The sequence below is a fragment of the Falco peregrinus genome, chromosome 11 (assembly GCF_023634155.1).
Source record: "Falco peregrinus isolate bFalPer1 chromosome 11, bFalPer1.pri, whole genome shotgun sequence".
NCBI lineage: Eukaryota > Metazoa > Chordata > Aves > Falconiformes > Falconidae > Falco > Falco peregrinus.
The window spans coordinates 14,126,396-14,152,004 of record NC_073731.1 but is presented as its reverse complement, the minus strand read 5'-3'; the positions used below and the strand labels follow the sequence as shown (position 1 = coordinate 14,152,004).

At 43.9% G+C, this 25,609-nt stretch overlaps 1 protein-coding gene across 1 annotated transcript in view; it reads right to left on the bottom strand.

Annotated features, from left to right (window-relative positions):
* Positions 1-24,305, bottom strand: part of GLP1R (glucagon like peptide 1 receptor) — an 89,816-nt gene extending 65,511 nt beyond the window's left edge. The window contains exon 1 of the mRNA XM_055816526.1: positions 24,141-24,305. Within this exon, the coding sequence (XP_055672501.1) occupies positions 24,141-24,224 (84 nt within the window). The 5' untranslated portion in view covers positions 24,225-24,305. The remainder of the gene's footprint in view (positions 1-24,140) is intronic.
* Positions 24,306-25,609: the final 1,304 nt, after the last annotated feature.

Below are 25,609 nucleotides of genomic sequence, written 5' to 3'. Positions count from 1 at the left end.
AACAGTATTTCAGCTCATACAAGGAGCATCCTGAAAAAGCAAACAACACTATTAAAGACAAGAATATGTATAAGAACACCTGTGTGGTGCTCTCTGTTTTGTTGGGGTTTGTGTATTTTCAGTGGTGGTCTTTTGTTTGTTTGTTTTAAATCAGCAGCTGGATCTCAGCATTCCTCTCTCAGCTGAAAATAACTACTGCACCACATCATCCCTCATCCTGCCCTACCTGCGGGGTTTTTTTTTGGTTTGTTTTTTTTTTTTTCTTCCCCCCCCCCCTTTTACACACCTGCACAGCTTCAGAAGGAGGGGTTGGTTGTGCTCAATCCCACAGCAGCCTGGAACAGCGCACTGATCACCAGCCCCCTCTCCTCATTCTTAAGACCCGTTCTTGCTAGATTAAGGAGAAAAGGGTAAGCATATGCATCTCCTGAAGAAGGTTTGGAAATGCAGAGTGCTTCCTCCCAGAGCTTCAGATAAGGCATTTTACAAAACCAAAAGTGACCTGAGGCACACTCCTGCTTCTCAGTACTTCTGTTGACTAGGCACAGGCAGCTCCCGGTTCAGCTGAGTTACCGTTTCACAAATCATTCCAAATACATAAGCTGTCTGAACAGGCAGAAGTCAGCCCTGACCACAAGGGTTTCCACTGCAAGACCAAACATCCCAGGTCTGTCTTGGGATACTTCACTCGTGCTTTGAAACTGACCACTTTTCACACCCATCAATCTTTTTGTTCTGACAAGTGCATTTCAATGAGAATAATATCCCTTTGCCCCTATCATTTTCTGGATCAAGGCAAAGTATTTGGCATTCAGAGGCATAGATATCAAAGTAAACTTTCTTTAACACCTAAATCAACTTGCATAGCATACAGTCTAAAAATCAAGGGAATAAAGTACAGCCTAATATTTCATCATGCTGCAAAACTAAGTATCATCTTCTAAAGGCACAAATAAAATTCCTGTAGGCCAGGTAGGACAGACTGAAAATGCGGTACAAACCTGTGTTTGAGGGGTTATTCTATTGTTTCTGTCTTCAGTGATGGACAGACCTGGGATGAGAAGTTACCTACAAAGGTTTTCTGCTCCATGAAGAGCTTTCCCAGCCTGGAAAGAAGTTTCTTCTTTGGTCACTGTAAGACCCATGAACCTGCATGCTTACAGTTGAAGCAGACACATGTTTAAATTGACAGCTGTTTTTACCAGAAAATGTTATTTTCATTACAGTGTCTTTCATCTGTTCTGGTAAACGTTCCTGTCAAGGATGTGTTACATCAGCCAGTCAAACGTGACAAAAGAAACTAGTGAGCAACTATGCAGAGACACAAAAGAAAACAAAAGCAAAATCCAAAAGCAGCTATAACTCCCAGACTCTTGGAGAGCAGAAAGCAATCTCACAATTTTAGCGAGAGACATAGTGTGCCAGCACTCACAAGAATTATTATCATAGGAGTCCTGTACAAGAAGATTTTACTGTGCATTGCAAAGCTAGAAATATACTTTGTGAAGTGCTCTTTAGAAAAAGACTTTTATTGATGCAGTTATACAACAGAGCAAGCAAAACAGCAGACTAAAGAGTTTAAATTGCATTTTTAGACAGATACAGAAGGTGTAGCACTAGAAGTGCTATGGCACGAACAAAGGTAAAGTTGAACAGTGACACGGGAGCAGGAGACACTACAAAACTGAAGATCAAAAGAGCACTTCAGATCTACCCTCACAGATTTAGAGACAAAATGCAGCCTATGCTACTGGAAGAGGAACTCAGCATTTCATTAAAAATATTGTAATTACATAGAATAATTTGGGTTGTAATGGACATTTAAAGGTCATCTAGTTCTAATTCCCCTGCAATGGGCAGGGACATCTTACACTAGATCAGGTTGCTCAAAGCCCCATCCAGCCTGACCTTGAACATTTCCGTGGATGGGTCACCCACAGCTTCTCTGGGCAACCTGTTCTAGTGCCTCAACACCCTCATATGAAATTATTTCTTCCTGGTATCTAATATAATTCTACCCTCTTTTAGTTTAAAAACATTACCCCTTGTCCTATCACACTACAAGACCTGATAAAAAGCCTCTCTCCATCTTTCTTATAAGCCCCCTTTAAGTATTGAAAGGCCACAATAAGGTCCCTCCAAAGCTTTCTCTCCTCCAGGGTGAGCTACCCAAGTGCTCTCAGTCTTTTTTCATAGGAGGTGTTCCAGCTCTTGGATCATTTTCATGGCCCTTCTCTGGACCCACTCTACAGGTCCACATCTTTCTTGCACTGGGGGCTCCACAGCTGGATGCAGCACTTCAGGCGGTGTCTCACAAGAGCAGAGGAGGAGAATCACCTCCTTCAGCCTGCTGCCCATCCTTATTTGTATGCAACCCAGGACAGAGCTGGCTTTCTGGGCTGTGGGCACACATTGCCACTTCATGTCCAGTTTTTCATCCACCAGTATCCTCAAATCCTTCTCTGCAGGGCTGTTCTCGATCCATTCATCACCCAGTCTGCACTAATACTGGGATTGCCCTGATCCAGGTGCAGGACCTTGCACTTGGCTTTGTTAAGCTTCATGAAGTTTACATGGGCCCACTTCTCAAGCCTGTCAAGGTCCCTCTGAATGTCATGCCTTCCCTCAAGCAAATCAACCGCATCACTTGGCTTCGTGTCACCTGCAAACGTGCCGAGGGCACACTCAATACCCTTACGTCATTAGGAAAGATATTTAACACTACTGGTCCCAGTACGGACCACTGAGGAACACTGCAATCACGTACTTCACACTGGAGTACAGGAACAGTGAAAGGTATATGGGATTGAAAAAGTAGGAGATTCAGGGTGGAATCCAGACAACTGATCAGAGGCACGTACATGTTGAGAGGAACAGTAGAAGTGCCTCGCTATGCCTCCTGCCACAGCTGCAAAGAGGTGCAGGTTGCCCCTGCACCCTACATCAAATCTGTTAGTCCCATACAGGGTCTTGGATACTGCAGAAGTTTTGAGCAGCACTAGATGCCTACATTTGGGCAACTGACTCATCCCGAAGGTCTCTGAGCTGCTAAAGCAAAACAAAGCAAAGAACATCTGTCAAAGCTGGACTTTTGGCTCCTCTTGCTGTGGTTTAAAATGCAATTAGTTAAGCTGGCTCTTTATGACATACAGAATCAAGTGCATTTAACAGGATCTATTTCTTAAGCTTATAACTGACTGTTTTTTCTTTAACAGCCAGCAATGGTCTGGTCCCACAGCTGGCTGAGCAGAGACATAGGCAGAGCCTGCAGTCCTGTAGAGCCAGGGAATTGCAACATTTGAGTTTCCAAGCACAAGAAAATAAACAGGACTTCACAAAAGAGCCTCCCCAAAAATAATAGTCATCACAACCTCAAGGACTGAGTGAATGTCACCATTGCAAACCTGTATTTTCAGTAGGCAAGGGAAACTAAATCTTTTCACCTTTCACACCAAAGCTTCCCAAGGAAGTTAAGCTCCCCCCAGCTTTCAAACAACTACGTAACAGTCACTCTTAAAGAGGCATGGTGCTGGATCAGAAGGCAAGGTGTACAGTTAGCTATTTTTCCCAGGATCACAAATCCTATAGTAACATAAACCCGGTGGCCAGCCTGCCATCCCATCACCGCAATCCCTGCGGTAAGCTCAATACAAAGAAAGAAACCCCAAATAAATCAGACAGATTGACCATCACAGACTTTTCTCATAGTGAATGTGTTCCCATTTACACTTAAAACAAACTTAGTTAAAAAAAAAAAAAAAGGGGGGGGGGGGGAAAAAGGGGGGGGGGGTTAATGGAAAACCAATACCAAAAAGCTATTTAAAAAACAGCAATACACCAACCCAAAGACTCCAGTATATAATTTCATGGGTGCTGCAAATACTCGTCTAGAGATTGCTGGAGAAGAACGAAATCAAACCTGTATGGCTTTTGCAGTTCTAGCTGAGGGCAGTAGTATATTTTGGTTTAAACTGAGAAGAATTAACTCCCTCAGCAGCTCATTGTCACAGCGGCTCAAGGTCCACCGTCCCGTTCCCTGCCATGTTGCTCTTTCCTGCCTACCCATCGCGCTGCCAAGGCAGTTACATGTAGCGCCTTCACAAATTGCTAGCGTTTTCATCAACAGTTACGACACATTTGAGAACAGAGCATACAAGAGAAGTTCTGCCAGTGAAGCTCGTTCTCTAGACATCATCTGTTTCCCTTCCAAATATTAAATAAAAGACAATGCAGAACTACACCTTTGCATAATGCAATGACAGGACAGAATTTCTACAGTGACGTTCTTGCAGTGAGGTACCATATACAGCAGATTTCACATTTGCTTGGTTGGCCGCAGTGTGGTGTTTTACAGCCTGCATAGAATCTTACAGTTTTCAGCATTCATCCCATACGGCTGCCAAGCGTTATATTCCAAGGGCTTGATTTGTCAACAACAAGACAGAAGCAATGTTCCATAAAGGCTAGAGTCTTAGCCCAATATGGAGAAACATTAAAATGAACAAAAGAGAGTAACAAGACAAACAAAAAGGTGTACTGAGATGCCACCCAGGGTCTGCACTCTGATCACGTGAAATACAGAAGTAACACAGGTTGACAAAGAAAGACCAAATCAACGTGCTTGAAGTTAAGCTCTCATGGGATTGATCATGTTATTTTACCCAGTGTTTGAGAGGTAGATCTTACAGTCCCTGGACATCACAATCAATAGGGTACACAAACTAGAAGAAAAATACCTGGCATTACACTCTACTGCAGCAGCATCCTCAGAGCTGTGCTCCCAGACAGAGGGAGACAGATGATGTTACCACTTCCACAGACCACACAAACATGGAACTTGCGTTCCTGCCTTCATCCCACCTCCAATGCCCTTTTTCTTCTACCTTCTTTTAGAACAGAAGGGTGTATCTTCCCTGTACAGGGGTAGGGATTGGGTTTTTTTGTTTTGTTTGGGGTTTGGTTTTTTTTTTTGTTTGTTTGGTTGGTTGGTTTTGGCTATGGTCCTGGAAGCCTCTAAGCAGAGCATCATCTTAACTTGACAACAGCCTGCTTTATTTGTGAGGTTTTGGTAGCTAAGGCCACAGAGTCATTTTCTTCAGATGTGATGTTACAAGCAAGAGTCAACAGCAGATATGAGTGCACTACGATGTTTGCTTTCACATCTGCACAGTTTTACATTTGCTTTTATTTGAAGAAGCCAATCCAGCTTCCTTGAAGGCAAAAAATAAAACAGCTCCAGCCTGAAACTTGAATTTTCTGCTTTCTCATTCTCCGAGGACAGTCATCACCATCTTCTACAATACTTAAAATTACAATCAGACAGAATTCATCTAGTTACAAGACACAAGAATGAAAGCCATAAAACCCAGAAGCTTTCATTAATTCATTCATACATTAATTGACATTAGTGTTTTCTCCTTTTTTTTTATTTTTTTATTTTATACCTTTAATACAGGACTGATGCTTTTAGATCTTTTCATAGGACTAAGGAGGATGAAGACTCTGAAATCAAGATATTCCAAACAATTCTTAGCTGTTCAGTATTTCATCTTAACAACATTTGTTACCACCTTCGACTCAAATGATTTCGAAGGTCAATAACACCCTTCTCTCCTCCCCCTTTACAAGTATCTTTCAAATTTATCCACAAGAGATTTACTTCCCAGTTTTCCTACAGTCCCCCTCAGCCAGGGAAGGAGACTACAGAAATACAGGCAAGTCAAGTTTAATCACAGACTACTTACTCTAGGACTGCAAAGCAACTTATGAACCACACTATTACTATAGGAATCAGATCACACTTTTCCTCTAATCTAATTTAGTCTACCACAACACCTCTTTCAAAAAGAATAAGTTAGTTTCTTCCTTTTAGCAGCATGGCAGAATTATGAGAGATGCCAAGCATAACAGCAAGCAAATGGGTGACCAGGACACAAATAGACCTAGGAGTTTTATCTTTTCCTAGTTCCCCAGGGAGATGACAATAGTATTGGTTCTCTGAAGTTAGTAGCACGACAGCTGCATGTGTAGATGACAGAGAAGTTAATTAAAAATCCTTCTGTATGCTTAATCCGGAGATCTTGCTTCAGTATACCCTTTCCTCAAGCTCAGGGGATTTTGTAGTTTAAAAATTAACAAGAACTAATCCTCAAACACTTATTTAAATAGTCAATATTGGGCCAGCCAGTTTATCAGACATTCTACACCATGAACCTCTCAAACAAAAACCCCAGCAATTTTCCCAATTCCCTCTCCAGGTATTTTGAATGGGTATGAAATAAAATGAGTAAGCAGCCTGCAACCCATTTCAGTACCACGCATGCATCAGCTCACTGTTCTCCCTATTCCTCTACATTCTTACCTCTGCTGCATTAACCTGGCACACATAATATTCAAATACTAATACTCAGTCCCTCTTCTGCCCAGAGATTCTGGCGCTGACTGCTGCCGATTCAATTTGTGCAAATAATCTATGCATTAGTTCTGCAAGGCAATGCCATACGCTGCCATGCTTCTGCCTCTCAACAACAGCACGACAGAAACTCAAATGCAAGATGTAACCACAAGTTTTTCAGAAGTTTATCCCTACCCCTATCTTCAGGGCACTTCTAGCATGCTTTAGTCTTCGTCAGTTGGAGTCTCACCACATCATTTTCCAAATATGTGGAAAAATTGGTGGATTTTCTTCATTCAGAATCCTTACCCACCCCAGAGCTGGATCTTTTCTTTAGGTGGATATCGCAGCCTTCAGCCCTGCAGGACTGTGGCAACAGTCAAAGACAGTCATAACTCAGCACAGAAATCAGCCTGCCTCACCCTCAGTCCTTCTTTCCTTTCCGTACGCTCACAGAGGTACACGGAGCTAGAGAGGTTTGTGGCTTCAGCCACCGAACTGAACTGCGATTGTGTTGACGGTTAAGCTGAGTGGACTTACATTTCTTCCCACCCTTCTTTGGGAAGGCCTTCAAAAGAAAGGGGAAAGCAAGCAACAGAGGAAAACTGCTGTTCAGGCAGCAAGCACGCTGGTTTTCAGAAAGCAAGAGATAGGATAAAGCCCAAGAGCAGGGTGAAACAACTTCATTAGCCAAGCCAAGAAAAACACGCAGAGACCTTCCCAAGAAAGCTGTTCAGCCTGGACAAATGGAAACACAGACAAAAGAGCTGCCCCTCCAGTCAAGTCTGACCTTTGTCAAAACAAATATTTTAAGTTCCGCACAAAGCTTCCCCTCTCCCAGCTCCAGTTTTCAAAGCACTGAGGGAAGCAGTGACCATACAGTAATAAAGCTGAAAACGGATAGGTCACTTAAAGGAATTAAAATAATTCCATTAGTTCCATGTAAGTAATTTCATAGTCACATATTTCCCATCTGACATTAACCTTAAATCAAGCAGCGCTTGTAGGTACAGAATGGATTCACCGAGGAGGCTAGAGAAAAAAAAAACCACACTTGTGAACTTCAATAGCAGTGGCTTTATTTGATATGTGTTTTCTAAGGAAAACTGCTCTCTGAACTAACTTACTCTGCAAGGGACTTATGTTTTACATCTCAGTTCATCCTTAAAACATAGTTCTGGAGCACAGAGACATCTTACAACATAACTATCAGCATTGAAAACAGTACAAACCAGCACTGCCGTTGCAAGAAGTCGTTTCTCCATCCCTGGAGAAGGTTGGGATCTCCTCCCCCAGTGCCTCGCTCCCCTCTTCTCTTTCTGCCACCACAAGCACTCATGCCGTCACACTGTGAGGACAGACAGGTAAACTTCTCCAGGGTGAAATTAAACAGGCAAAATGTTTAAGAGGGTAAGAGTGGCTGTGAAGCAGAGACAAAAGCAGCACAGCTCACAGTGAGACATAAGAATAATCAATTATCCACCATCTTAGAACTAAGATGAGCCTAAAAATCAAGCCCACTACCTGTGCAAAAATGTTAAGCTAGGAGTCAAATGGTTATTGCACACAAAGCAGCAAAGACTTGAGGACTTCAAGCTCTTGGAGAAATAGCCCTTAAGGCCTCGCCATCTTACTTACGTTACTGGACAAGTCATGATTTTTCACCTTTTGCCACTAGGAAAGGTATATGACAACCACAGTGACCTTGAGGCCAGAAGGACCCATGATGATAATCTCATCAATTTCCTGGATAGCACCTTCTAGAGCCCCACACTAGCTGCAGCATCCATCTCACACACGCTAGCTTAACCAGCAAATACCACTCAGATACACACCTAATCTTCACTTGAAGACTCCAAGTGACAGAGAACCCGCTGCACCCTTAGGCAAGCTGCTACTGTGGTTGATTACCCTCACTATTGAATTCTGCACTTAACTTGCAAAACATGAAGTAGGTCACAATGGTTTTAATTAATGAAATGGGACTGATGTAATTAAAATACATCTGATTCAATTTTCCTTAGATAGCAGGTTGGCTAGTATTTGTAATATTAACTTTTATTAAATATAAAAAATGTAATAGATAATTTTTCAGCCTTTTCACAATACTGTTGGATGAGTATCAGATTAAATAGCTAGTAGTCACTAGTGAAAGCAAACACAAATTTAATTTTTCATAGCATCGCTGCCATATGGCATTGTGCTAACACTCTGCTCTGGAGCCCTGTGGAGCAGACACCAGGCTCCTCTACTCCACCACTGTTGAGACCAAGTTGGTTTCTGACAAAGGAGTCAGCTGTCCTTTAGCCCCAACTGACACAGACTTCTCAGATACTTTAACCTTCATTAGCTTTTTTTAAACTCTCGGCTTGTAGTTGTTGCCATCATCTTCCTTATCTTCTTGTTATATCATTGCTGGAGTTATTTTAGCCGCCACTTCTATTTCTTACAAGAATGGTTTACGTCATTGCAGAAGATGACGACACAGCTGGAGGTACTGGGGACACTATCTTGAACACCTCAGAGTTAAAAGTATTTGTACTTTTAGACAGTGATTTTTTCTTTTCACGTAAGTTTTACTCTTTCAGCTTTGCAGCTGCACATGGTAGCTTACATTTCTTTCTACTTTTCCAATTAGAAGAAGGAATGGATTTAGTAAACAAGTCAAAATCTGCAGATGGAAGTGCTGCAGTATCAGCACTGAAGATCACATCTGCTTCTAGAGATTGGTAAAAGCTTTCATGCCTGACTACCTTGCCCCAAAAAAATGTTTGTTCCTCATAGCTAGCACAGTAGCACTCCAATATACTACAGGCAACAGCTCCTCTTCCACCTCAGGTATCTTTTTGCTTTAGCAGCATAGATTTTGAGGACAGAAAGTTCACTAAAACATTCAAGTTTAAAATAGGCAAGTTAGTCACTGTACGTGAAAGTCCTGCTCAAACATCTCACCAGCCACACATGCACACGTGTGCGTACACACACACACCCTTACACCCTTCCAAGGTGCCCACAGAATACAGTATTACACGTCTCTTTCCTTTCTTGCCATCTTCTTTCCTCTTCCTCTTGTGCATGTAGAGTCTAGGAAAACGTGACTCAACGCACAAGACCTTAAGTGGATTCACAGTATGGAAGCATTAATAGCCTCCAATCACTTGTTAACTTTCATTACTGGATTCTGCCTAAATTTCTTAGCTGCCTTACCCTCCTTACTTACACATGCACCCACGTACAATACTTAAATCCAGTTTTATGTCATATGTTATGCAAATACAACAAATCTCAACCCAAGATCAATATCTCCAAAGCTGTCTGAGATGCTCTTGCATTTTTATTAGAAAAGCACATTTTAAAAGCAGCTCACTACCACAGCTTCTCTTTCCGTGTCTTATTACTGTGTCACACCTAGCTCTCAACAGGCTGAAAGCCATCACCAGTATTTCTTTAAAAAACAAACAAGACCAGCAAAAAAACCTAGCCCACAAAATAAACCATTATTCTTCATCACTAAGTAATAAAAATCACAATTTTTAAACCCTATGAAGGGCCAGTCAGCAGATCAGACAGACCTTTAAGATTGCCATGTGGTACATAGGCACCATAGAATATGCTGCAATTAAGGTTGTACCTAGTGAGCCAAACATTCTTATTACCTATGTAGAATTAAAAGTGCTAAGTACAAAGTAAAGGAAAGAACGGTCAGCTTGGACTATATTCTTAAAGTCCGCAGCCAAAATCAGGCTACAAATGGCAGGTACATGAAAAACCTTGTGCTTCAACAACCTGCAGGAACAGCTTTTGTTCAAGTCACTTTAAAGGTGCATCCTCCTCCCATATGGTAGCCAAAATTTATTCAGATTCTGTGAATAACTCTTTGTGCATGCAAACCTCTCTCAAAAACCTTTACACTAGTTTCCAATTATTAAAGTCAGCAAGTCATGAATTCATTGAAGTTCCATCCTTTGCACTTCCTACCTCCAAAACGAAGACTCATTTACCTATATAGAGTGTTTAAAAATAATATTTTTTTTTAAAAAACAATTTATTAGCTTGTAAAAAACACAAGAAACACCAGTGTTTATCACAACTTAGCAAGACTCCAGTTGTGTACAGGATTTCACTAGGCTGATCACTACACAAACAAGCGTTTCAAGCAAAAGAAAAAATAATTCTAAAACCCTTAACTGGAGTTGTTCATAACTGTCCGTTCCGTGGAATTCAATCAAGGAAAGAAACAACGTAACTGAAACAGGCAGTAACTCACTATATGGAGGACAGGAAGACAACTCCTGCCAGAGCTGGGACACGCTCCCTGGAGGAGCCCATTAGATGAGCAGCTTGGGCAACCAGACAAACACAGCAGACTGGCCAGCTTGTCTGCTTTGTTTCTACCAAAACTTTTAATGAAAAGGACAATAACCCACAGAACATTTCTCTTGTCAGATTACTTGGACCAGAAATGGTCAAAAAACTTAAAAAGGCGCCAGGGTGGAGGAAAAGACAGATGACAGGGAAAAGACGACTAAAGAAAGTGATTTAGTCAAGACCAAAATAGGCTGACACTTTCCATTCCCAACTGTTCAAACAATTTCTTTTCCAGTTTGGATCATAAAACTAAATAAAAGACAAGCATTGCAAAATAAGCACAAAGCAGCTAACTCACAATGGTATTGGAAGTTGAATATTTCCATGTCGGCTGCCTGTCAATCCCATACCTGGCAGTGTTCCAAGCTTGCTACATATTTGCTATGAAATTATCTTCTCATTTCCCAGTGACAGTCTGCTGTCCATGCTTCCTTTCAAGAAACACTTTTCTTCTGTGCTGATCCCAGCTGTCCATTGAGCAGGATACAGACACTTTGACCAGGGTAATAAATCTGGTTTTTTTTCCAGAGCTTGATATTGTTCCAAATATTTCCAGCATGACAAAGATAGTGGAAAGAGGGAAGAATAAGAACAGCTATAAATTAAAAAAAAAACCAAAACAAAAACAAACAAGAAACTCCAGAGACCATAAAGTATCATCAACGTAAAGATCATCATCTCAGATGTAATTTGGAGACAAGAGAAAGCATTTGGAATTCATTTTTTTTCTTAATGCAAGTTCTTTCTAGCACACTAACTGGAAATTTAGTTTCTCTTGGTCAGCCACTACACAGGCTTTCTCTCCCTCCCCTTCTCTGAAGTACATTAACTACCTGAACATATGAATTTTCTTTAAAGCTTTATTTAAACATTATGCCAAGCAGCTCGGATCGAATGGCGGTGCCAAGATTGAAGAGGACTGTAAGTCCTTCTGTTGAAGACAAACTATGAAGTATTTTCAAAGACAACAGGGGAGAGCACACAGCAAAGAGCAAAGCCAGGCTGTGAACCAAGTTGCTGAACCCGGGAACTGCAAGCACGGGGCAATACAAGGGACAGACATGACTGAAACTAATTATTGAAAGCTTGAGCTAGTAGAGAAAGTTAACCTCATGAACTACAAACAATGTTTACATTAGCTTTGTTCTCTCAATATTGCAGCCTTTAATTAAGCTCCCCAAGTACTATGTGTAGCAGCAACTGACAGCTTAGTTTGCTGTTAAGTGCCTGGCTCTAAAGAGTACTGTTTAGTAGTACAAATAGTCTGATTGATTAAGACATCTACTGTGCAGCTGTAACCCTTCCTCCCCTCAAAATCAATTACACAGGAACCAAGAACATTTTCAGAAAAAAAATATAGCCCTTCAACCTCAACTCAATATAAAAAAGGAATCATGCTCTACTGCTTTCTGTAGCTATTACTGATATTTCCAAGGCACCCATCATACTAGTACCCAAGCACATAGATTTGGTATATTTAGTCCACACTGAAGAAAGCTCATCCCTACACCACTCCTTCCCAAAACAGCTATTTGGAAGGGGTCTTCTTACCACATGAATTAAAGCAACATGCATGTGTGGTCGTCCCACCTTGTTATTAAGAGTGTAGAGTGACCACTTCTATTTTCTATGCAAAATGCACAACAACACTGTAACCTGTTCCCCTATTCAATAGTTAGAACACATGTCCACAGGCATGTTAATCACCTGACAATCTACCTAAAATGAAGGGAGTAAGATACTAAAAATTTACATCTTTCTGTGCAAGATTGCCAAGGGAAAAAAGCAAACCACCCCCAAGCCCAAACCTGGACACTCCTTGTCATCTATCAGTCACAAGATATTCCACCAGACTTGCGCAGGGGCCAGAGACATTTAACAGATCTCCAGCCACTTCCGTTTCTTTCCTCACCTGAGTATTTCATTCTGTTTCTAGAATCATAGACTGTTTGGGTTGGAAGGGACCTTAACGATCATGTAGTTCCAGCCCCCCTGCCATGGGCAGGGACACCTTCCACTAGACCAGGCTGCTCCAAGCCCCATCCAGCCTGGCCTTGAACGCTGCCAGGGATGGGGCATCCACAGCTTCTCTGGGCAGCCTGTTCCAGTGTCTCAGCACCCTCAGGTGAAAGACTTTATCTGCAAGCACAGGCACTATGTAAGAGAAAAAGAAAACTTAACAGACAACAGCTTGTGAATGAACCACAAGTTTCAGTTTGGACAGACCCCTTGCCACCGACAACCACTGTCCTGGTTGGCACATGTCCCTCGATGGCTCAAGCTAACCACGACTACTACAGCAATAACACGGACAGTTTGTTACCCATTTTCACTTTCCTTTCCCATGTCAGAGCCTTGTCCCCAAAAAGGACCCCAACTAATTTTTACAGCTGAAAGTATGTACATCCCACCCATTCCCACACAGAAATTTCAGTTGAAAACAAGAAACATTTTATCCTGAACAAATTTTGAAAGTTTCCCCACAATACACCACCCCCCTGCCCCCCACCAAAAAAAAAACCACACCCAAAAGTCAAAACCCCCTCTCTATATCTTCTTTCTGGGAAAGGAAAGAGCATCCTGAAAGATCACCATAAAGGTCTAAAGAGGAGACTGCTGTTCACATCTGGAAAGCCTGTGACACTCTTTCGCCAAACCCTAGTAGTGAAAGCTGCACTAACTCAAGGCTTCTTTTACAGAAATCTAACAGTCTACAACTGCAACAGCTTCCTCTAAAATGAATATGTAAGGGAAGAGATTAATCCAAGTAATTGTGCACATTTCCCTACTCATATAACATTTAATTGCTGGTGCAATCACATAAAAATCTACGAGTCCAATCAGGTGATCATAAGTCTATTGTACAGAGATTTAGTAGACCTTTGCACCTTGAAAAAAGTTTTGAATGGTGAAATACAATATATAAACTCAGTTCTCAGTTAATTAAGAAGAATGAAGGGTGGCAGAGTGTAAAAGAAGGTAGGAGTGAGGAGCAAGATGAAAGGTTTCTTGAGTTACCAGAGGATGTCCCAACACTCACTCACCATAAGCAGCAAGGAAGTAGGAAAATAAATTAGGAAACAGAGTGCTCTTTGGCTGCTCAATGACCCATTGGCATGGATGCTATCTTACCACACAAGTAAATAAATCGGTAATTTTTTTCCATTAGAAGGCCAACTGTAGATGTCCTTGCTTGAGTATGGAGGTTGGAGAAGATGACCTCCAGAGGTTCCTTTCAACCTCAGCCATTCCGTGATTCCAGCCCCAAGACACTAATGTAGCTCAGACATCAAAACAAGTAAGAAATCATGAAATGCAGTTTCAAACTCCAGTTTTGCCTCCTGCAATTTACAACCCTCTCTACTATTGCAAGGCCATTAAGTTAACAGTTCAACTATAAAGCTAAGATTCTTTTATCCTTACATCTCATTAGTAACAGAATCAGTTTTATTCTAGAAAGCTTTAATAGCCTTATTCATTACTACCAGGTGTTTTAATCCCCAAAGAGCAATGACGAGACTCAGAACATACTGAATTACTTTACAGGTATCTTCTAATGCAAGTTTGTCCTTTAAATAACAACAGCTGCCCCTTGGAAGTCCACAAGGAGCTAAGCTGAATGGGACTGAATGCAGGGGGTTTTTTTTCTTAAAAGTTTCCTGTGATAGCTTTTAGCTAAATTCAACTAAACAGGAGTGCTGAGATCTAGGCTTAAAGCACATCTCTCTCAAACTGTGTTGGAGCAGTTTTCTGAAATACTGTTTGAACAGGGTGTTTCTGACCACCTTTATACCATACCATCTCTGTGAGGCTTGGTATTTCATTGAGAGAAGCTGTACGTATTAAGGATTTGAGGCTTTTTGAAGGAAGCCTACTACAAATACATCTGAATTTATTTGATGTGCAATTTATAACTACACAGTGTCACTGTAAACACCACATAATAGCTTCCTGTCTTTTTTTTTTTTTTTTTTCCCCAAAGTGTACTCTGCTTGCAGTGTCACTGAGCTTAAAAGGAACGGACTTTTTTTTTTTATATTCTTATAGTGATGCATTTCAAATGGTACTTGATGAATTTTTCTTTACTAAGAAACGGTAATGAGAAGAGCAATAGATTAGAGGACACCACAACATCTGACAAACACCAACAGCTATTTCAAGTAATTCAGATCAAATACTGTACCTTTCATTTTCCCTTCTCAAGGGGTAAAAACTAAAAGCTTAATTTGTTTCGTGTAACTAGCTGCTGTACAAACACCAGAGTATTTTTATTTGGGAGGAATAGGACTGAAGGAGGAAAATGATGATTGACTTAACTGAATATCATTAATCCATTGATACAGCACTGCATCTATTATCTGTAGCCCATGCGCAGCTGTACCAGTATCCACAACACTTTTATAGGTGACTTGCGTGGAAGTGTTGTTCTTTCCCCAGGATCTGGCTCTTTCCACAACAGCAGTACCACCTCTAGTGGCATCAAGGCACGAGGCAGGCTGTCGCCTCCCTAGACGCTGCTGTTCCCTTCATGCTTCCTCCTCGATTTCACTCACTGAAAGACTGAAAAATCCAGGCAAATGCCTAAATTCTCACAAAAGGATTCTGTCCAATAGGCGCAGAGTTCAGATTTCCGCATACAAAACTCCCCAGTGCAATGATCAGTCAGTCTGTAGAGGAGTCACAGCCAGACATAAAGGCACCAGGCTCCTGGACCTCCCAAACCAGGCGGGCACCTCAGCCAGCCACCCTACTCCAGCTCGCAAGGGGCTCACTCCGAGTCTGGACAACACAAAGAAAAAGTCTGGATGAGTAAATCGATTAATTTCATAAAGTAGTAACTCGAATAGAGCATTCTATAACTTATAAACCAAGGATTTTGAAAGTTTCCTGGTTGCCCCCCTCCAATTTGCTATGAAGGCACCTGATGCTTGCCAATGCTTCTGTACATCCAACCCTTTCGGTATCCCAAAAAGTCTTACAGCAGCTCTTCAGCAGCTTCTGTACAGCTCTCTAGGCATGACAGAGGAGCAAAAAAAGTTACCAATTTCCATCTGGAAAAAAGTTTATGAAAAGACTACTGCATTGCTAGGAGTCTGTGCATGTCAGGAAACAAATCTTGCGATAGCAGCCCACAGGTATCAGGCATGTCAGACTCTCCCAGAAGGTCTGAAAGGCAGCAATTACTACCTTTTCACACCACAGCTTGGTAGTTACAATAACCCTATACTTCAGAATTTCTACCAGGTACCTGCAGAACCAGAAAACTAGACAAGAAACACCCTCCAAGAGGGATCAAGGCTTCTGCCATTACTTTACCTGTAGTAGTTCTGAGTTAGTCTCCTTTACAGGAGGGAGCAAAAAATCCCTGCTGGGTTGCTGACAGCATGTATGGCATGCTCTGCTTAGGATTCATTTTCCACTCAGCAAAACACTAAGAGACAAATATCACTGAGAGACAAAAGTCAAGAGAAAGCTAGTCTAACGTCTCCAACCTCTCCCCATAGATGTGGCTTTAGAGATGAACTACAGCACAGAATACAATCTTCAGCCACATCCACCAAGGCTGCTGCTAACATGCACATCAAATACTTTCTCATATGCTTTGTGCATACATGGCCTCAAATCTAACAACTAACTTAAAAACAGAGTCACTCCATCTAACTGAGAACAGACCTTTGTCTTTTCTTCTCTCTGTTAAAGGCCGACTATGTCATCTTGAAAAAATAAAAGATTTGGTGATGAGATCTTAACAATGGCAGGAACATACCATACCCTCTCACCTACTGTCCTACTAATGACTTCAAAGAAAAAAAAAAAATGTTCTACAATGCTACGGAAGTTCAGTTCTGTTTTCTGTTTTATGGTGGGGTTTGATTTTTTTTTTTTTTTAAGTGGTGGTGGGTTTCGACACCTAACAAGGTAACAAGGTAATCCTCTGATTTATTTGCTCTAAAAGATTCTTAGAGGACTGAGTCACACATGCTGCAGTTAAGAAGTCACCTACTTGCTGTCCCTCCTTTACTCACCCCTGTCACACCCTACATTGTCATGCAGTCCAATTACACTAATTTTATGAGGGCTTTCTTCAGCTACAGAGAAAGACTGGACTGATGAAAGAGATGAGCAAATACCAGATTTGACTCATAATCTGGTCACATTAAAAACAAACTCTTTGAAGCTTAGTTGCAAAGAGTTGAGCTGCAATGAAACAACAGGAATAGGCTTGAGAAAAAAAGGTTTTCCAGTTTCCAGAACAAAACACTACTTAAGGATGAATATTGCATCCAGGAGATGTTGGTCAATACCACGAGCAGTGCTGATATCTACAGAATAGAAAGGAAGTAGGAATATTATAAAAAGGAAGAATAAGACAGTTGATTTCTATGGGAAAGAAACACATAGAAGTTTATTGCCAGCAGAATTCAGAGGGAAAGGAAGACTGATGCCACATGTCCTGAAACATCCTGAGTCTGATTTTAAGAGGTGTAATCCACACACTCCTCCGGAAGGAGTTTTTTATGTCTCCCTCAATTATCAGAGCTCAGTAGACAGCGTGGTAAAGCTTGGTTATAGCGTCAGCTGCCATTCCTCAGCTTGCTTCAACACAGGACATGCTCACAAGCAGCTGGACCACCTTCCAAAGCATCGGAGAAATACCCATTATGAACAGAGCCAGAGCACTCCAGAGGCAGCTCTTCTGATAGCTGAGCTTCTTGTCTGCATTTGGCTTATCCACATGTAAGAACAAGTCAAGTCTAAACTAAGCATGCTGCCACAAAAGCGTGCTCTGGTGTAGGACTGTTCCACAAGCTTCTGCCAAGCACCAGAGATGTTCGCAATGCAAAAGTCTCAGTGCCCACCATCCCTCCCACTTAGAGAAGGATATATATGACAGCACGCGTTTTCCTCCATCTTTTTACTCAGGCTGGCCTTTCAGCATGGCTGTTCTCAGACTGATGTGCCGAGCAGCACCAGAACTGCAGATGTCAGAAGGGTTACCAAAATGTCCTAGTCAGAAATGTAAGTCTAAAAAGAGAGCAAGATCTCAGAGATTGTCCTATGCAGATACGTCCATACGCACCCCCCCTCCTGTTTGCCCTGAAGATGTTTGCTTAACAATTGGCAAGAAACTGCTTCATGGGTAACACAAAGGGGGGCAGGTGAAAAATCAGTCTGAGCAATGGTAAGAGGCACGAGTGGATGAGAAGACAATATGCCCCAAGTACAGCAAAATTTAGATGGCAAGCTAATTCATGCGCATTGTCCTTTAAGGAAAAAGGAGGTAGCGAAGAATGCAGGACACCAAAAGAGTTCGCAGATGTGCTCAAGGAGTTCATAGTCTAACATCTGCAGAAGGCTGTTCCACACAGATCTTGACTCTTTAGCTAGTTCGAAGGCACAACAAGAAATCAGGTTTGCTTTCCTGAACCTCTCCTGTAGTGCAGCAGAGAGAGTGCATAGGAGCGGCAAAAGAGCAAGGAAAAGGGCAGCAGCAAACCACAGCTAAAACTCCATCAAGACAAGAAAGCAAGTTTCAAAAATTGTCCCAAAGGCATCAAAAAAGGCACTGAGACTGTGGCAGGGCATGAGTGAGACCAGGCAACAACAGAATAGGAGAATGCAGGTGAGCTCAATGGACAGAATAGCACAAGACAGAAAAATACGGTAATTAGGAAAGCCAGCATAAAACAATTCAGGAGAAAGATGGCGAGAGGCTGAACTAATAGTGAAATGCAATCAATTGCAAGAAAAATAGTAGTCAATACCAGACTGCACTAAGAGGACAATCCATTAACAACCAATTACAGTGAAAGAGCAATAAGATGTCGTCAGTAAAATGACCAGCTGAAGGAATTCTTTTCCATGTGTAAACTACAATTTCCTCTATCCAGTTACCATTTTTTAATTGTTCATTCAATTAAATGAAGCCTGTGTCTATTCCATGCACAGCTGCAGTATTTATGAGACTATTAAGAAGCCACACTTGAACCTGGGGCAGAGGGTTGCTCACAAGGTTTTCACATAAGCATCTGGGAATGAGATTCTTATGCCATCATGTCTGCGCTTAGCAAGCTGCATCGATTCATTCACGTACATCGGAGGGCAGGGGTTACTGCTCATTGCTTTAAGAAGGTAAGACCATAAAGATTAAGGGGAAGGTAACTGGCAGAAATCCACTCGTTCTCCACAGAGTTCTGTCACACTGCATCCCCAGAACATGGTCTGCAAGGCTTACTGAAGTCCTGATAAAAGCGCAGGGAGTCTCCCTTTGCGTGCGTCCACATTTGTGGCAGTAAGAGTAGAGTTACCTGCTTCCCTTGAGCAGTGAGAGAGGCGGACTTCACACACGTATGCTAGCAAACCACAGATGATGCTGTTGCAACTCTGCCTGCAGATTCTCCTCCTACCTGTGAAGATTGGCACGCGTTTTATAAGCTCCTTCACGTTGACACCAAAGGATCACTGGAATGCAGCAGATCACAGACCAGCGTGGTTGCAATTGACAAATGCGAGTTTCCAATACTGAACAAAAAGAGGCATCAAAGAACAGCATTCCGCCACCAGCAGCAAGCCTGTATTCTCCTATCATAAGTTCAAGTTTGCTGCATTTTGTTTTAAACTATGACATTTGAAGGGACTACCTCCCATTTGGCAAGCTAGAGATGCCTAGATACTTTTTACTCTATCCCTCTTCTGATGGGAAGCATTGAATGCAAGCATTAAACTTGTTTTTTTCTTGTTTAGCTAGGCTAGGAAGATCTGATTAAAAGAGTTCCTGCCCGATGTTTTAATTCAGCTTCACAAGAAAACAACATTGTAGGGCTTAAATAGAAGGTCACTTATCTAATGAGCAGAGAACTTTTTTCCAAGGCAAAGACATATCTGCTATTGTGTAAACCTACTTTTGTCAAGACATAAACTAATAGAACTGGTGTGCTGTGCCAAGGAAACGAGCAGACAGCCTTGGCGGCAGTACATACACTGGTTTACCACAGAGGAAGACATGCAGAAGTTTTTAATGAAAGAAGCCGAACACAAAGATAATAGCTTTCTTTTCACTACAGCATTGCAGAAGGAAACAATCAGTTTCGCAAAGGACTTATCCAAGTTGTAAAGTAGCAAAGGCCCCATGATTTCAGAGATAACAACTCCTCCTGGTTTGTCCTCTCAAGTAACTGGTGATCAATCAGTGCAGCAAATTAAAGCTCAAATCAGTTTGACAGGCTAACAGAAACAGGATATGATACAATACCTTCAAAAATCTGTGTGACAGCTAGCAGACAACTGTTTATGTTTTGCATATCAGGCCCAGTTTCACTAAACTTTATTGCAGCTGTAGAGCTACAACTTCTGGAAGACAGGAGTTTCAGTTTTGCAAAGCTCTGTCACTTCCCTCACTTTATGAGTTTTTCTTCTTGGAGAAGAGAGCTACAAGTGCTTCCACTGCTGGCACAGCCACGGAACATGTCCTTCCATGCCCAGCTCTATCTGCCCACACTTCATCTCAAACACTTTTGTCCAAACTCTTCCAGACTGCTGCCTAGTTTGGTGGTGGGGTACAGGAATGGCACTAGAAATACGGGGAAGGTAGAAAGATTTGACAACTGTTTCACTAATTTAAACTTGCCCAGACCAGACATTAGAGCTTTAAAACAATGCCAAAGGCCAAGTCCTTGTTCTGCTGCGTGAAATACAGTCCCTTCCTTTGGCCCTTGGAGTTCTTGCCCCTTAAGCATGACATGTTTGTTGTTGTCCCGCCCCCCCCCCCCCCCCATAGGTTTGGGATATTATAACAAGTAAACACATATCTTTTTAGCTTCTATAATCAGATCTGCTGTGTTAGGCCATCTGGCTTTATAGCACATGTACAGTCACCAGCTTTACACAGTTTCCAGAAAATTAGAGTTGTTTCCAAAAACCAACCAACCAAAACCACCAAAAGCCACCACATTATTTATGAATACATAAAGGTTTCAGTAATTTGGGACAATTTAATCTGTATTAATTTAGATTATTGTATTATTAAGCAATTCAAAGTTTTACACCGTACTAATATAGTCATCAATTTAAGTGTCCTACAAATATTAAGTTTTTAAGAACCTGGCCAGATTCCTGGTAAAGAAGCCCATTACCTAGAAGCCAGCCAAGAATCCTTTGATAACTACAGCAAGGTGGCACAGCGTCAGACCTTGTCTGTTCACGCTTTCTATACCACCACTAGTACGTGCTGCTAAGACTGGTCTAACACTTTTTGATTTTCAGAGTGCAGGCAACACGAAAACCAGCTCCATGCAAGCTTTCGGGAGCAGAAAATAAGGGGGGTGGGGGTAGGGGGTGGGGGGTTGTGCGACACAGGGAGAATAACTCAGAACTTCCAGCCAATCTAAGTATGGAGGGATTTTTCCCCAGGTACAAACCCAACTAATCAAGATGCAGTCCAACCTCCCAACCTTGCTTCTGCATGGAGTCACTTGTGTCCAGGTCACTTTTGTATTTGTTCTTCAGCCAAGCTCTACAAACCTTTTCCCACCCTAATCCTTTCTAAAGAACACAAATCTACAGGACAGTGGTAGTCAGGAGCCTTAGCTAAGTTCTCCCAGCATTAGGGCATGCAACAGAAGGCAAGAAGTCACAATAGGCACGGTCTTGCAAGCCTGTGCTGGGACATTCACACAGGAACCCCTGCCCTATCAAGGGCAGAGTACAGCAGATTAACGAAACATTCAAACCCACCCCCTCACACTGCATCTTTTCATCATGGCCAGCACTCTCAGAGACAAAAACCTGATCCTAGACACCCACAGTTAAAGAAGCAGATGCTGCAGAACTAGAAGCCGACGCAGCAGGCTTCAGAACGGTGAGCAAGTAGCGGTAACTATATGCACCCCTAACAACTGCAAGCTAAGAAATCATGCTGACTGTTGGTTTGGGAAAGAGATTAGCACCTGTATCCAAATAAACCCGAATAACACCATAGTAATTGAGAGTGCCAATTATATACCCATACCAAAATATCCATATGCTCTAACTAATGTTGATATTGATGAACTTTCTATTTCCATACAAGAGCACTTCGGAAATAAGAGCTGAGGAAAGCAAAAGATCTGTAACCTTTTCACTGAATTCAACTGTTTGTACTTCCACCCAGGAGCCTGTATTACTCACATTTTAGCCTGTGAACAGAAGCACCGGGGTAGTTTGAAGAATAGAACCCCCGATTAAGAACCGTGGCACAGTTCCTGTCTGCTCTTCACTAGCATTAAAACGGCTTTCTTCAGGATTATTTTATCAAACCTTTGAACATAAGTACTACACAGAAAACTGGAATCTGAAATCCAAATCCAAGAGAGAACCCGATGGTAGCGAACCAGGGTCCAGCTGTGTGTCAGCTCTGTCAGCAGCAGGACATTACTGCTCAAGGCCAAGCAGGGAAAGGACACGGGCTTGTCATTAGTAATAAGATTCTGCAATGCAGCCGCGTGCTACCAGCTCTTGGTCATTTTACTACCCTCAATGCAGTAGGGAAGATCTAGACACTTACTAAGTAATTTCTAGTCACCCTGCATTTAAGTTGATGGCAAGTAAGCAGCACCACCTCAAATAAAAACTCTGGACTTAGATTTTTATTCCTTCAATGTACATTCTCAGCTTTATCCTCTCCCTTTCTCACTCGTTTGAGGGGCTGGGGGAGAGAGCGGGAAGGTCAAAGCAAAACAACAGTCACAGCACCAATAAAATACTTCTTCCCCCAACACTGCATCAAATCATTCTACCTGCCTTTCACACCTGTCTCGCCCATTTAAACCAGAAGACCTTGCAGCTAATTGTGGTCACCTAGATTTTACCATCCACTACTGCCTAAGCAGTGCTATTTTCAGTTTATTTTGAATATTATCTTTAAAACTATTCTGAACTTAACCTGAGAAGAGACTCCCGACAGCAGAAGTCCCGTGCTTTTGTGTACTCAGGACTGAGCAGAGCATTTTGTACATTTTCTGAGCGTACAAGCACAATCGCTGCTCCAGACAAGTTGTCAGATAAGACCCTCTAGTGTCAGAGAAGGCTATAAAAGCACTCATTTTACTGCAAGACTGAAGTCAAAGGGTGACCATAGTGCTGAGACCCAAGAAGCCTTTCTTCTCACCTCCCCCAGTTCTGTCTCCAGCTAGAGACCCCTTTGCTAGGGCTTTGCTAGGCTTTGATCCTCCACCCCTGGCTGCCCCATCACTAGCTGGGCTCAGTGGTACAAGCTCAAGATGCTCAGTGCCTTCTCCTGTCACGTAGCAGCTGCCTCCATGGATGGAGGCTCCCCAGCCTCTCTAGAGCCCCATTTCAGCACCTGATCATCTTCACAGCGAAGATATTTTCCTGGCTGGCATCCTCCCTGATGCAGCTTGTGCCTGTTGCTTCTTTAAGGGCCCAATGTTCATAGCAAAGAAAACAAAACCACCCGACCCTCCCAGAAGCCAATACCTCAGAAAACCCTACAGCTGGAGACCTAGTTGGGAACTAAACAGGTGACCTTAGCGCTGCTCCGTGTCAGCCTGTCACCTCAAAAACTTTTGGCAGCTGAAGAGAAACCTCACAGACGGTCAGGCTGGCCCGCCACCAGCTTCACCGTCCCTTCCCCGCCCTCCGCAGCCCTCAGCTCGGAGCAGCCCTTCTGCCACCTCCGGCGCTGCAGCCTCCATCCCCGCCCGCTCCCTCTGTCGCTCTCTGTCCCCAGCCCCACCAACCCGTACCCAGCCGCCGCCGCGCATCGCCCCTTCCGGCTCCCGCTCCCGCTGCTCAGCGCGGACAGTTCGTTACACGCCGCTTCCCCGGCCCGGCGCCCCGCCGCGCCCACGGGCCCCGCGACGGAGGGACCCCCGGCCCCGGCCCGGCGCTGGGGGCAGGCGGCGCTGCGCGACCGCCTGCCGCGGTCCCCGCTCGGGGGCAGTCACGGCGAGCCCCCCCCTCGCTTCTTCCGCGCTCGCCCCCCGCAGCCGGCTCCGCGCCCCCCCCGGCTCCCCCCGCGCCCCTCTGGCGCTACGGACGAGCGCGGGGCTCCCGCGGGGGGCCGGGGGCGCGACCCCCGACGGCAGCGTCCCGGCGGCGGCGCTCCCGCGAAGCCCCAGCTCGCCCCCGGACCCCGGCGCGGGCGCACGCGGTGTCCCCCCGCCCCAGCCCGGCGGCCACGTCCCGCCGCGAGTGCCGGCCGGCGCGCGCACCCGGTGGCAGCCTCGGCGCGTCCCCCGGGCGCCACGAGCCGCGTCCCGTTCCGCGGCGCGCAGACACCGCGGGCGCGGAGCTGCCCCGGCCGGGCAGGGACGGGGGCAGGCGGAGCCCCAGCGGCTCAGCGCGGCCGCGCAGGCCGGGCGCACGGCGCGGCACTCACCCGCCCGGCCGGGAGGGACCCTCCCGCGGCCGCCAGCAGCAGCAGCGCGAAGCCGAGCGGCGCCGCCGGCGCGGAGAAGGGCATGTCCGGAGCGGCCCCCCATGCGCGGGGCCCGGCCAGGCTGCGGCTGCGGCTCCCGCTGCCCGCGGAGGCTCCGCGGCGGGGGACGGCGGCGTGGGAGCGGGCGCCACGGGGGCTCCGGCGGCCGCTTTTGTAGCGGCGGCGGAGGCGGGGACGGGGCCGGGGCCGGCCCAGGTGCGGTGCGGTGCGGGGACGGGGTCGCCCCGCGGCGCGCAGCCCGGGCGCTGGTGCCGTCAGCGCGGCGGCTGCCTCGGGAGGGGAAGGGAAAAAACAAAACACCAAAAAGCCGAGAAAGCGCCTCTGAGATCCCGTCCCCGCCTTTTTAAAAATTATTCTACTCTGTCCAGGCTCGGGCGCCTCGGTGGCCTTCATGCTGTTCGTGACGTCCACATTTGATTAGTTTTTAATAACAGTAAATGCAATTACTCATGTATAACGTGAATTTGCAGAGCTGCATGTCAGGTCTGAGCTGGGTTTCCAAGTTGAAGTCGGGGCACAGGTCAGCCCTAGCATGATGTGTGAATTTGGAGGGTTTAGAATGCTTCTCTGCCTGGGAAAAGGCGACTAAATCTGCCTTGCACTAGATTTGTGTCATTGTCCTTATTCTCTTTGCACTGACTAGTAAAACTAAGCCTTCCCTAAATCATGTGTAATTGGTGAGATTATACACCAGAATCTGGAAGAAGAAAGCGTACAGATCCTAACAGATTATAGAAGAAACGTTCAAAATTGAACTGGGGATAAGATTTCATATCGGTCTGTTAAATGCTGCTGGAATATATAAAAAAAATTGCTTAAACATTGATGATGTCTATTAATTTCAAATACAACACAGCACCAGACTGATGCTTTGAGAAAGTAACTAGTCACAGCATCAATGCTGTGAGATCATAAAATCATTAAATTCCTCAGCACATGAGCTGCCAGGACAGCAGTTACATCTCAACAGCTAACTCCAGGCAGAAGGAATTTGCCATGGTTGTTTAGTTGACTGAAGGCCAAAAAGATATTTCCTTCAAGTTTTCTAAAGTGAGAGAAAAAGATTGAAGGGGTGGGGTGGGGGAATTACTCTCAAAGAGAGAAAGAACATGCATTTGGGGTTGTTCAAAGAGACGATCCCAAACACCCTGGGTTAGTTGAAACCCCTAATATCTGCCTCAGGTGATATTTTTTATGTTGCTCGTTGAGATGAATTTTTTTACTATCCCAGTAAAATAAATACTCTGTTCCTGTAGAATAATTATGTTTGCTACAGATATTACTGAAGACTTGGGGAACAGTGAGAAGGAACGAAGAATGAAGATCTAATTGAAAAAGCATGTTCAGCCACAGCAGTGTCACCAGGAACAATGAAAAGACTCTGTGATGTTTAAAGAAATCAGTGATCC